This window comes from Artemia sp. Qi Xiang Cuo, chromosome 20 (assembly GCF_049724085.1).
Source record: "Artemia sp. Qi Xiang Cuo chromosome 20, ASM4972408v1, whole genome shotgun sequence".
NCBI classification, from domain to species: domain Eukaryota; kingdom Metazoa; phylum Arthropoda; class Branchiopoda; order Anostraca; family Artemiidae; genus Artemia; species Artemia sp. Qi Xiang Cuo.
Window position 1 is genome coordinate 11,662,302 of NC_142813.1, and position 13,669 is coordinate 11,675,970.

The 13,669-nt window shown below is 31.6% G+C and overlaps 1 protein-coding gene across 1 annotated transcript in view; it reads right to left on the reverse strand.

The window, feature by feature from the left end:
* LOC148939868 (dnaJ homolog subfamily C member 1) overlaps nucleotides 1-13,669 on the reverse strand; it is a 68,093-nt gene that overhangs the window by 21,629 nt on the left and 32,795 nt on the right. The window contains exon 3 of the mRNA XM_089105769.1: nucleotides 10,572-10,690. Within this exon, the coding sequence (XP_088961895.1) occupies nucleotides 10,572-10,690 (119 nt within the window). The remainder of the gene's footprint in view (nucleotides 1-10,571; nucleotides 10,691-13,669) is intronic.

Here is a 13,669-nt window from a genome sequence, read left to right on the forward strand (position 1 = left end):
TACCCTCATTTAAGACGAATACATTGAAATGGAACATAAAGAAACCACAATAAAATCATCTTGTTTTCCCTCATTTAAGAGGAATACATTGAAATGGAACATAAAGAAACCACAATAAAATCATCTTGTTTACCCTCATTTAAGAGGAATACTTTGAAATGGAACATAAAGAAACCACAATAAAAACATCTTGTTTGCCCTAATTTAAGAGGAATACTTTGAAATGGAACATAAATAAACCACAATAAAATCATCTTGTTTACCCTCATTTAAGATGAATACAATGAAATTGAACATGAATAAACCATAATAAAAGCATCTTGTTTACCCTCATTTAAGACGAATACATTGAAATGGAACATAAAGAAACCACAATAAAAACATCTTGTTTACCCTCATTTAAGAGGAATACATTGAAATGGAACATAAAGAAACCACAATAAAAACATTTTTTTTTCCCTCATTTAATTGGAATAAATTTAAATGGAAAATATAGAAAAAACAATAAAAGCATATTGTTTACCCTAATTTAAGACTAATACACTGAAATTTAACACAAAGAAACTTCAGTAAAAGCATATTGTTTACCATAATTTAAGAGGAATAGATAGAAATGGTACATAAAGAAACCACACTAAAAACATCTTGTTTAAACTAATTTAAGAGGAATACATTGAAATGGAACATTAAGAAACCACAATAACAGCATATTGTTTACCCTCATTTAAGACGAATACGTTGAAATGGAACATAAAGAAACCACAATAAAAGCATCTTGTTTACCCTCATTTATTAGGAATACATTGAGATGGAACATAAAGAAACCACAATAAAAGCATCTTATTTACCCTCATTTAAGAGGAATACATTGAAATGTAACATAAAGAAACCACAATAAAAACCTCTTGTTTACCCTCATTTAAGAGTAATACACTGAAATTGAACATAAAGAAACTACAATAAAAACATCTTTTTTACACTCATTTAATAGGAATACATTTAAATTTAACATAAAGAAACCACAATAAAAACATCTTGTTTACCATAAATTAAGACGAATACTTTGAAATGAAACATATAAAAACCACAATAAAAGCATCTTGTTTACCCTCTGTTAAGACGAATACTATGAAATGGAACATGAAGAAACCACAATAAAAGCATCTTGTTTACAATCATTTAATAGGAAGACATTGAAATAGAACATAAGGAAACCACAATAAAAGCATCTTGTTTACCCTCAATTAAGAGGAATACATTGAAATGGAACATAAATAAACCACAATAAAAACATCTTGTTTACCCTCATTTAAGACGAATACATTGAAATGGAACATAAAGAAACCACAATAAAAGCATCTTGTTTACCATCATTTAATAGGAATACATTGAAATGGAACATTAAGAAACCACAATAAAAACATCTTGTTTACCATCATTTAAGAGGAATACATTGAGATGGAACATAAAGAAACCACAATAAAAACATCTTGTTTTCCCTCATTTAAGAGGAATACATTGAAATGGAACATTAAGAAACCACAATAAAAGCATATTGTTTACCCTCATTTAAGACGAATACATTGAAATGGAACATAAAGCAACCACAATAAAAGCATATTGTTTACCCTCATTTAAGACGAATAAATTGATATGGAACATAAAGAAACCACAATAAAAACATCTTTTTTACCCTCATTTAAGACGAATACAGTGATATGTAACATAAAGAAACCACAATAAAATCATCTAGTTTACCCTCATTTAAGACGAATACACTGAAATGGAACATAAAGAAACTACAATAAAAACATCTTGTTTACCCTCATTTAAGACGAATACATTGAAATGGAACATAAAGAAACCACAATAAAAACATCTTGTTTACCCTCATTTAAGAGGAATAAATTGAAATGGAACATAAAGAAACCACAATAAAAACATCTTTATTACACTCATTTAAGAAGAATACATAGAAATAGAACATAAAGAAACCACAATAAAAACATCTTGTTTACCCTCATTTAAGAGGAATAAATTGAAATTGAACACAAAGAAACCACAATAAAAGCATCTTATTTACCCTCATTTAAGACGAATACATTGAAATGGAACACAAAGAAACCACAATAAAAACATCTTTTTTACCCTCATTTAAGACGAATACATTTAAATGGAACATAAAGAAACCACAATAAAAACATCTTATTTACCCTCATTTAAGACGAATACATTGAAATGGAACATAAAAAAAACACAATAAAAACATCTTTTTTACCCTCATTTAAGACGAATACATTGAAATGGAACATAAAGAAACCACAATAAAAACATCTTGTTTACGCTCATTTAATACGAATACATTGAAATGTAACATAAATAAACCAAAATAATAAAATCTTATTTAACCTAAATTAATACTAATACATTTAAATGTAACATAAAGAAACCAGAAAAAAAAAATCTTATTTATCTTCATTTAAGACGAATACATTGAAATGGAAAATAAAAAAAACACAATAAAAACATCTTATTTACCCTCATTTAAGACGAATAAATTGAAATGGAACATAAAGAAACCACAATAAAAACATTTTGTTTACCCTCATTTAAGACGAATACAGGGAAATGGAACATAAAGAAACCACAATAAAAACATCTTTTTTTCCCTCATTTAAGACGAATACATTGAAATGGAACATGAAGAAACCACAATAAAAACATCTTGTTTACCCTCATTTAAGACGAATACATTGAAATGGAACATAAAGAAACCACAATAAAAACATATTTTTTTCCATCATTTAAGATGAATACAATGAAATAGAACCTGAAGAAACCACAATAAAAGCATCTTGTTTACCCCCATTTAAGACGAATACATTTAAATGGAACATAAGGAAACCACAATAAAAACATCTTGTTTACCCTCATTTAAGACGAATACATTGAAATGGAACATAAAGAAACCACAATAAAAACATCTTGTTTTCCCTCATTTAAGACGAATACATTGAAATGGACAATGAAGAAACCACAATAAAAGCATATTGTTTACCCTCATTTAAGACGAATACGTTGAAATGGAACATAAAGAAACCACAATAAAAGCATCTTGTTTACCCTCATTTAAGAGGAATACATTGAAATAGAACACAAAGAAACCACAATAAAAACATCTTATTTACCCTCATTTAAGACAAATACATTGAAATTTAACATACAGAAACCGCAATAAAAACATCTTTTTTACCATCATTTAAGACGAATACAATGAAATGGAACATAAATAAACCACAATAAAAACCTCTTTTTTACCCTCATTTAAGAGGAATACAATGAAATGGAACATAAAGAAACCACAATAAAATCATCTTGTTTAACCTCATTAAAGACGAATACATTGAAATGTAACATAAAGAAACCACAATAAAAACATCTTATTTACCTTCATTTAAGACAAATACATTGAAATGGAACATAAAGAAAACGCAATAAAAACATATTTTTTACCCTCATTTAAGACGAATACATTTAAATGGAACATAAATAAACCACAATAAAAACATATTGTTTACACTCATTTAAGACTAATACATTTAAATGGAACATAAAGAAACCACAATAAAAAAATCTTATTTAGCCTAATTTAATACTAATACATTTAAATGGAACATAAAGAAACAACAATAAAAACATCTTATTTACCCTCATTTAAGACGAATACATTGAAATGGAACATAAAGAAACCACAATAAAAACATCTTATTTACCCTCATTTAAGACGAATACATTGAAATGGAACATAAAGAAACCACAATAAAAACATCTTATTTACCCTCATTTAAGACGAATACATTGAAATGTAACATAAAGAAACCACCATAAAAACATCTTTTTTACACTCATTTAAGACGAATAAATTGAAATTGAACAAAAAGAAACCACAAAAAAAACGTCTTATTTACACTCATATAATACGAATACATTGAAATGGAACATAAAGAAAACACAAAAAAAACATATTATTTACCCTCATTTAAGACGAATACATTGAAATGGAACATAAAGAAACCACAATAAAAACGTCTTATTTACCCTCATTTAAGACGAATACATTGAAATGGAACACAAAGAAACCACAATAAAAACATCTTGTTTACCCTCATTTAAGACGAATACATTTAAATGGAACATAAAGAAACCACAATAAAAACATATTATTTACCCTCATTTATGACGAATAAATTGAAATGTAAGATAAAGAAACCACAATAAAAACATATTATTTACCCTCATTTAAGACGAATACATTGAAATGGAAAATAAAGAAACCAAAATAAAAACATCTTATTTACCCTAATTTAATACGAATAAATTTAAATTGAAAATAAAAGAAACAACAATAAAAACATCTTTTTTACACTCATTTAAAAGAATAAATTGAAATGGAACATAAAGAAACCACAATAAAAACATCTTATTTACCCTCATTTAAGACGAATACATTGAAATGGAACATAAAGAAACCCCAATAAAAACATCTTATTTACCCTCATTTAAGACGCATACATTGAAATGGAACATAAAGAAACCACAATAAAAACATCTTATTTACCCTCATTTAAGACGAATACATTGAAATGGAACATAAAGAAACCACAATAAAAACATCTTGTTTACCCTCATTTAAGACTAATACATTGAAATGTAACAAAAAGAAACAAAAATAAAAACATCTTATTTACCCTCATTTAAGAAGAATGCATTGAAATGGAACATAAAGAAACCACAATAATAACATCTTTTTTACCCTCATTTAAGACGAATACATTGAAATGTACCACAAATAAACCACAATAAAAACATCTTTTTTACCATCATTTAATACGAATACATTGAAATGGAACATAAAGAAACCACAATAAAAAAATCTTATTTATCTTAATTTAAGACGAATACATTGAAATGGAACATAAAGAAACCACAATAAAAACATCTTTTTTATCCTCATTTAAGACGAATAAATTGAAATTGAACATAAAGAAACCACAAAAAAAACATCTTATTTAACCTCATTTAAGACGAATACAGTGAAATGGAACATAAATAAACCAAAATAAAAGACTCTTGTTTACCATAATTTAATAAGCATAATTTTAAATGTAACACAAGGAAAACAAACTAACAGAATCTTCTTTTCCATAAATTAAGAGTTATGAGTTTAAATTGAACATAAAGCAACAAAACTAAGAGAAATTTATTTTCGTACATATAAGAGTCATAAATTGAACTATACCACGTAGACCCACAAATCAAAGAAGCTAGTATTAACTCATTTAAGAGGAAATATTTGCCCCCATTTTAATTGAACCATGTAATGTTGTTCATACCCGAAAATTGCAATTTTTACCGAGACGTTGGAATGCAAAATTAAATATTACACTATAGCTGAAAACTAAGGGGATTATTTTTTTCTCCTAAAATTATTTTATTTGTAGAAATATTGCCAAATACAAATGTACTTTTCAACATATTTTTCTATCTTTTCATGTTAAAAACCAGATAATATCAGCGTTTTTTGTTTCCCTTGTTAGTTCACCATCACGCTACTCATAAATTAGAATTCGTGGTTTATTTTACATCCTTACGATTCTACTTGAGCGCCATGAATTTAATATTAATAATAAATGTAAATAATTACTCCCTGTAAGGCCACGTTAACGCTATTTCATTAAGAAAACGCCAAATGCAAACCACGGTTCCCTAGGCTGTATTGAAAAAAACGGTTTTCTTCCCGTTTCATTGGTTGATTAGGGTTGCGGCTAGTCAATAAAACGCAAAAAGAAAATGAAAATAACTTTAACATCATATAAACAGACGAGCAAAAGAAAACGCAGTTCAGTAGATTCCGCAACGCAAACCCAACAGCAGTGGAATCTAAGAGTCATTTCACATCATGAAAAGGGCAGAATATTTAAAATATGAGAAATGCCGCCTTCCCTCATTATTTAAATACGTATTGTCGGCTTTGGTTATACTTTGATGGATGGTATACTGTTAAAATAGTACAGTAGCCTTTGCTGAGTAAGCCACACCCTTAAATGGCTAATTTATCTCTCTCGAGACCCCTTCCAACGACTTCTGGGCCAAACAAAAAAAAATGTTTTATGACCAGGATTACCTTCGGCATAAATTATTAAATAAATAATTAACTAATTAATAATAATTAAATAAAATAAATGAATAGTTATCAGATAAATGACAATTGCTATTAATCTCTTAGTCACCTAAGTTCCCTTGTTTCAATATGCAAGTGTTTTAACCACGTGCGTAGGATTTTTCAAAGCCCGGGTGTTCTGAGTCAACAAACAAATACGCAGTAAGATACACAATTGTGTATCTTATGTGTGCTGTGCATATCATTCAGTGTACAACTGTGTGCTGTGTATATCCCATGTACTGTGCGTTGTGAGCAACAAAAAACACGGTGAGATAGATAATTCTCCGCAAAACACAATACATAATAGCTTTCCGCAAATCCATTTTCTGTCTGGCCACCAGGCAGGGGAGTTTTCCTCGCGATTCTCCTCCAGCACCATCTATTAAATGTTAACTATGAATAAAATAATTACTTTGTAATTATTTAATTACAATCCTAGAAATCTAAGGAAATTCAAGAAAATTAAGAAATAATTCTTATGTAATTAAGAATTGTTTGGTTATTAGTTATGTGATTAGTTACAAAAAATATGACATTAGTAGGGGGGGGGCATAGGTTCTACTATATTTGCCTACTTGAAACTACACATTACTAATTTCAGTAATGTCACCTGAGCATTATCTGTCTAACAAAATTAAATTACAAAACGGGTGTTGAATTTTGTCCTGAAAAAACAAAATAGCAGATATGTTAAGCATTGTTTTAATTGGCATCTTAAAGATGACCTGACTTACTTACTTGACTTAAGGCTCCTGCCGAGGGTTCGGCGTAGAGGGCGATGAGACCAAGAGCCTCCAGGTTGACCTGTCACTCTCCAGGCTTGTAGCTTCTTCCACCGGGATTTGGGCTTGGATGAAGAATCCATAAGATTTTTCTTTCCACCTAGTGGGGGGAGGTCCTCTGGGCCGCTTCCATCCCGTGCGGGGTTGGTTCGAAGTCGAATCCGACCTGTGCTGAGGTTTCGCGTGAAATGCAAAGAAGGTTGCTGTACCACCTAACAGTACACTGGGAGAGCTGAGTCAAGAAAGGAGTTTTAGCGGTACTTCACAGAATAATCTGGTTGCTAAGGAAGTTATACCTGTGAAGTCTTTCGATTCTTCGAAGAAGTTTCGTCTTTACGACATCGACGGCGCTGAGGATAGATTTTGCAGCTGGCCACGTCTCCGCTCCATACAGCAGGACGGTGCTGACTAACGCATTGTAAATGCGCATTTTGGTAAAGCGGCTTATGTTTGGCTTTCGACAGATGCGTGTGTGCATGTGTGCATTTTATCTTTATGGCATATTTTTCACAATTATTTTACACATTTTCGCACAATGGTTTCTCCTAAAAAGAATTGTGTGAGAAAGGTCCCCAGATGCCCATTAGAAGAAAATACCTCTAATACCTCTAATACTCTAATACCTCTATAACCTCTCATTCTAATACCTCTCTTCTGCACTTGCATAAGCCTCTGAATCTTAGTTATCTTATATATTTTCCAAATTTTTACAAAAATCCCTTTCCCTTCAAAATTGGGGGGGGGGGGATACTCTGTAAGATAAATATTTCAGTAACATCCCTTCTAAAGTTGAGTAATTAGATGCGTCTTAGCACTTCCACATTCTCCCATACAATTTTTGGCAAGTTTTCACACAATTTTCTCTCTCTCAAATCACAGGGGAAAATCCTCATATACTTCTTAGACGGAAGATTCCCTGACTTCCCCTGTGCACTTTGGTAAGTCTATGCATTTTCGAGTTTTTACATGTTTTCCATATACTAAAGGTTATTCGTATATTTTCACGAAATTTTCTCTTCCCAAAACGTCGTGGGGATCCTGTCCTCAAATACTCTTTATAGGGAAACTTCCCTGACCTCCCTTTTGCGCTTGGGGGAGTCAGAAGATTTCAGCGTTTCCATATCTTTTACATATACTTTTTGTACATTTTCCAAAAATTCCCCCCCCCCCAAAAAAAAATCGCAGGAGAAGCGTCCTCAGATCCTCCTTAGAGGGAATCTTTTCTGACCTTCATTTTGCGTTTCGATGGTTCACTTTTCTGTTGTTTTTTTTGTATTTTTTTTTGGGGGGGGGGGGTATATTTTTCATATATATTTTTTAACAGTTTCACAACCCCATACTCCTTAGAGGGAATCTTTTCTGACCTTCATTTTGCGTTTCGATGATTCACTTTTCTGCATATTATATTATATGCATATATTTATTTTTCCTCGAAAACGGCTTCATATTTTTCACACCAATACGTGTAAAAAATGAAGAGCAAAGACAGGGGCGGTTAGAAGATATGCGAAAGCGAGAATTAGAATCTGTCAAAAATGGAAATGCGGAGCAAAGACACACGATGTTAGAAGACATGCGACACCAAGCATGTGATCGAGTCAAAAATGAAAATGAAAAGACACGCGCAGTCAGAAGAAAAGCGGTGGCGTGTCAAAAATGAAAATGAAGAGCAAAGACACACGCGGTTAGAAGACATATGACACCCAAAATGTGAGCGAGTCAAAAATAAAATGAAGAGTAAATACATACGCAGTTAGAAGAACAGCGGCGGCGTGTCAAAAATGAAAATGAAGAGCAAGGACACACGCGGTTCGAAGATATGCGACACGAAGCATGTGAGCAAGTCAAAAATGAATATGAAGAGCAAAGACACACCAGGGTTAGAAGACATGCGACGCTGAGCATGTGAGAGAGTCAATGAATATCCACCTGGACAGCAAGAATCTAAACGTGTCAATATTGAAAATGATAGCGATGACGATTGGGCTTAGGATTATTACATGGAAGGTCATCATTACCTACCATACCTTTGAAAATCAAAACGTGGAATAGATAAATCGTTGGAAGTTTTTGTCCCACCACCTGAAGAATTAAAAGAAACAAAGGTTCGGCAATATGTCTTTCATAGTAACAAAAGACAGGCTGAGGTAAAAGCTAGAGGTCCAATACAAAAAAAAAAAAATACAAAGGCACTACTTCTAATTTAAGGTCCATTTGCACGTCAGGACATCAAGAAAAGGCTCAAATTGTCATCGTTTAGTAGACAAGAGACAATGAGAATCCATATATAGAAGCCTTCCGCGTACCGAGCGAAGGGGCCCGGTATAATGAATAAATTATATATATATATATATATATATATATATATATATATATATATATATATATATATATATATATATATATATATATATATATATATATATATATATATATATATATATATATATATATATATATATATATATATATATATATATATATATATATATATATATATATATATATATATATATATATATATATATATATACTGAGGGAGGGCTCACTCAAACGGAAATGTAAGGTTCTACGGCATTTTTAACTAGCAAAACAGATTAAACAGATTACACCGGCAGTTATTACCGTTATTACCGAAATTACAGTTTTTGGTCATTTCGTCACGCACTAAAGCCATTCTAACATGGCCAAAGTCTACTAGCTAAAATGTCTTGAATAGAAAATTGATTAATAAATGTCCAGATGAAACTATCCAGAGCACCACTCAGATTCTGAGTCTGATTGAGTCTGAGCACCACTCAGATTCTCGATTCAGAATCTCATATTCTGAGTCTCAGATTCTGATAATTATCTGTGAGCTTCATTGGACAGAATAGATTCATCTGAAACTTTATTAATTTATGTACAGTATTGAACATTTGCCTATCAGCTTTTAAAGGGGCGAATGGATATTTCTGGTTAGGTGGGGGGGGGGGACTAAGCCTCAAAAAGTATATAATTAAACTAAATATATTTTCAATGATTTTCTTCAACCATGCTGAGGGTTTGGCAGGTCCTCCGTTACTAGTAGACGATTTTGAGCGTAAAATAGAATACAATAGTCATATTATAACTTGCAAAGATGACGGAAGGAGGGGGTGGTATACCTAAGGGACAAGTTTCATCCACAACTTTCAACCCCTTTTAAAAATCATGAACTGAAATATTAAATAGTTGCACCATTTGAGGAAAGCACTCTAGTAAACACTATTCCTCTATTCCAAAGAGTATGGGTAACTTACAAGAGTGGGGACCACTGCCGATAGTGTCAACAAAAAAAACTTAACACCATCTAGCGTTTGGCAACACAGCATTTTTTTCAGTGTAATAATAAGAACGATTAACTTAATTTTGTGTAAATGGTAAAACTAGTGTAGTAATAAATGTCTGAATCCTGTCCCTAACAGAGAAACAATTACTAAGCTTTAAAAAATGTCAAGTATCGCCTAATGCTAGATGGCGTTTACAGTTTTTTTTTTTTTTTGGTCAACGCTTGCTTAAAGAGTAAGAAATATTAGAGACAGTACCTTGGTTTGGGGATCTGCTTGATTTCTTCCTCCACCAAGTCAATCTCTTCATCTTGGATTGTGCCCTTCTTCCTTGATTGCTTCTTCTGTTTTTTTGCTTTGCTGCCTAATACCTCTCTCTAAAAAAGATAAGTTAATACTTTTAGATGAATACATGAATTTCCAGCTCACCTTCTTAGAGCTTCTTAATCCTGTTTTTTCATTTGTCTTACTGTATTAATTATTCTAAAAATAAATACAAATATAAAAAAGAAATACCATCACAATTTTGTTGATATTAATTTTGTAGTTTTTATTTGCTAGCCAGCTCAATAACGGAGGGCCACCTTCACTTTAGAAAAGTCTCCACGCATAAAATTTTTATGGAATATTATTGTTTTTATAATGACCACCTCAAAGATCATGGGAAACTAAAACAAAAGATATATAAACGCGTTCTAAAAAAAAAAATCACTCCAAAATTTCAAGACTGTGCAGTTTTGCTGTATGGTATATGGGTCTAGCACATATAATAGCACATATAAATGACCCATCGCTCAAAACTGTAAAAAATCAGGAAACTCTGAGAAAGAAAAATGAATGATCATTATCTAGCCCATAGTAGATCACCATAGTCGTATTCTGTGTGCATAGCCCATAAGCATATAGTGGGATATTTCACTGGCTCTGACAAACATTTTACAAATTAATGTAGTCCTGTAGTGGCGCGGTAGGTTTGATCTTAGCTTGGTAGTCAACCCATATCAATTGAGATCAAACCCAGCTGTAGCAGCACCCTGCAGGCCCGACGCAGGAATTTTAGTAGTCAAGAAGCGGCGTAAATCTAATACAATACAATGCTAATTAACATTTGTTTGTCAGCCTTTGTAGTTCTACATAACAACAAAAATTTATATCAGCAGCTTTAAGAAACAAACATAGTCCCAGAAAATGGCTTTAATTTTTTATTGACCTCATTTAGTTTGCTTATGAATCGGTCAAGATATGAGGCTCATTATTTTCATGATAACTTTTCATTATTCATCATTTCATCATTTTCATGATTTTTTCATAATTATTTTCATTATAATTTTTCCGCTAAACGCAATAGATATTGTAAATAGTGGAATAAAAATAAGTAACAACAAAAAATGTATTTCTTTCACTGTGAGTTCGGAGACTCAAGTTATTTCTTAAGTTCTTAAACATACTAGCAGGTACATTCCCAAGGGGTTTTGGGAGATTTTATAAACGCACCTTACTAAGAGTGCGTTTGGACAATGGTTGACTTGATTACAGTCAAACTAAACTTTAGTCTTAACAAGATCCAAACGTTTAAAAACTGTTTCTTTGTCAGAAAAATGCTCAGAAAATGTAAGTCAAATGGACTTAATTGTCACTCCAACTCGTTGCAAGACGGACAGGTACAAAAGAAGTTTTTGTCCTCTTGTGTTTCTAACATTAATTTTTAGCCCCATTATGTTTGTTTAACTTCATTTTAAATTGTTATCATCTCGTTTTAACTCCATATGCTTTTTTTCACCTTGGCAATTGTTACAAATTTTCCATTTTAGTCAGTTTATAACATACTTTTCGTAGTCTGTTATTAACTAATGAGTTTTCTTATTGTATATTTTAAAGTTAGTCTTATATTTCGCACTTTTTTCGTGTTGATTTTAATTTATATTTTTATATTATATTATAATTTATATTGTATTATTTTATATTATATTATATTTTTTTTAATTTATATTTTTTTAATAACTAATTAATTTAATATTTTTTTATCCCACTCTGAATTGTTTTTATTTTATCAAAAGTAGTAAGTCAAAATCGCTCCTTAGAAACTGATGTATTTTTTTGTTCGAACTACATTAATAATTAGGACAACAAATACGAGTTTGGTAATGTTTCTAGTGAGATAAAAAAAACTATTTCTAATCTATTATTGATCTTTAAATCATTGCCAGCTCCATAGATTTTCATACCTCTAGTCCTGTAGATTATGCAGTACAACCCAAACAATTATACAAGCATATATGCTGTCAACAGCCCATTATGCACAGCATAAAAAATAACAACCTAGGCTACTAAACTGCTTTAGCTCTCACAAGCTAACATCTACCCTCAAGAGCATGGTGGATCAAGCTCTTTCAAAGAGTGTGGAACTGGAAATGTTTAGTCTGACACTTGAAAGTATAGAGAAAAAGCAGTTTCTCAACATCTTGTAACTAGATAGTTTTAAGAACTTCTACCGTCCAGCATTTTCATCCAAATTTTAGCTTGCATTCCCAATAAATCACAATGTTGCGAGTTTACGGTGATTAAGGGATTAGTATTTGTTCTACACTCCTTTTTTTGCGACTTCAAGTTCTGAGAGATGGTAAAGAAAAGTTGAAGATTGGGTAAGGTATGCAAAAATTGTACCTAACCATGGAAAATATCTACGAAGAACTTTAGCTAAAATGTATTCCACATATTGTGACCATTCTGTCTTGTTTTTAAGTGGAATGTATTTTTTATTGAATAAAAATAATTTGCGCCAGATCCGTATGGCTTATTTTAGATATTTCATATCGTAATACACGTATTATTGAGAAGTATGGTGCTACCAACATTATCCGTCGTTCGAGTTGCTTAGTGCTAATTTAACAAGACACGACTTTGTGTCCCTAGGTCCAAACCATAATATTATCCGTGTGTTTTTGTCTATGATTAAGGTTTAAGTTATCTATGTTTCTGGGTATTTGATTTTTCTTTCTTTTTAGTGTAATTTACTCCACTTGTTTTCTATAAAAGTGGGTTATAAATAAATTATTTATTGCCAGTTCTAGATGCCTGGTGTATGCTGGTGCTCCACAAACGTTGTTGGCACCGCTTTAAGAGATCCAGAACAAGGCTAATAGGGCAATTTCATACATTTCCCATTGCTCTCTCCACTCTGTTAGGGAAAGGATTGATCTAGCACCGATGACTGTTTTCTACAAGTAGGTAAATTCACCCCCTTCTCTACAGCTTTCTAGCATTATGCCCCCCCCCATTGTTCCACCGTCAAGACAGACACGAAGACACACAGATTGGACCAATTGTCCTTAGGTTGGCAAGACGAGAACAGAGTT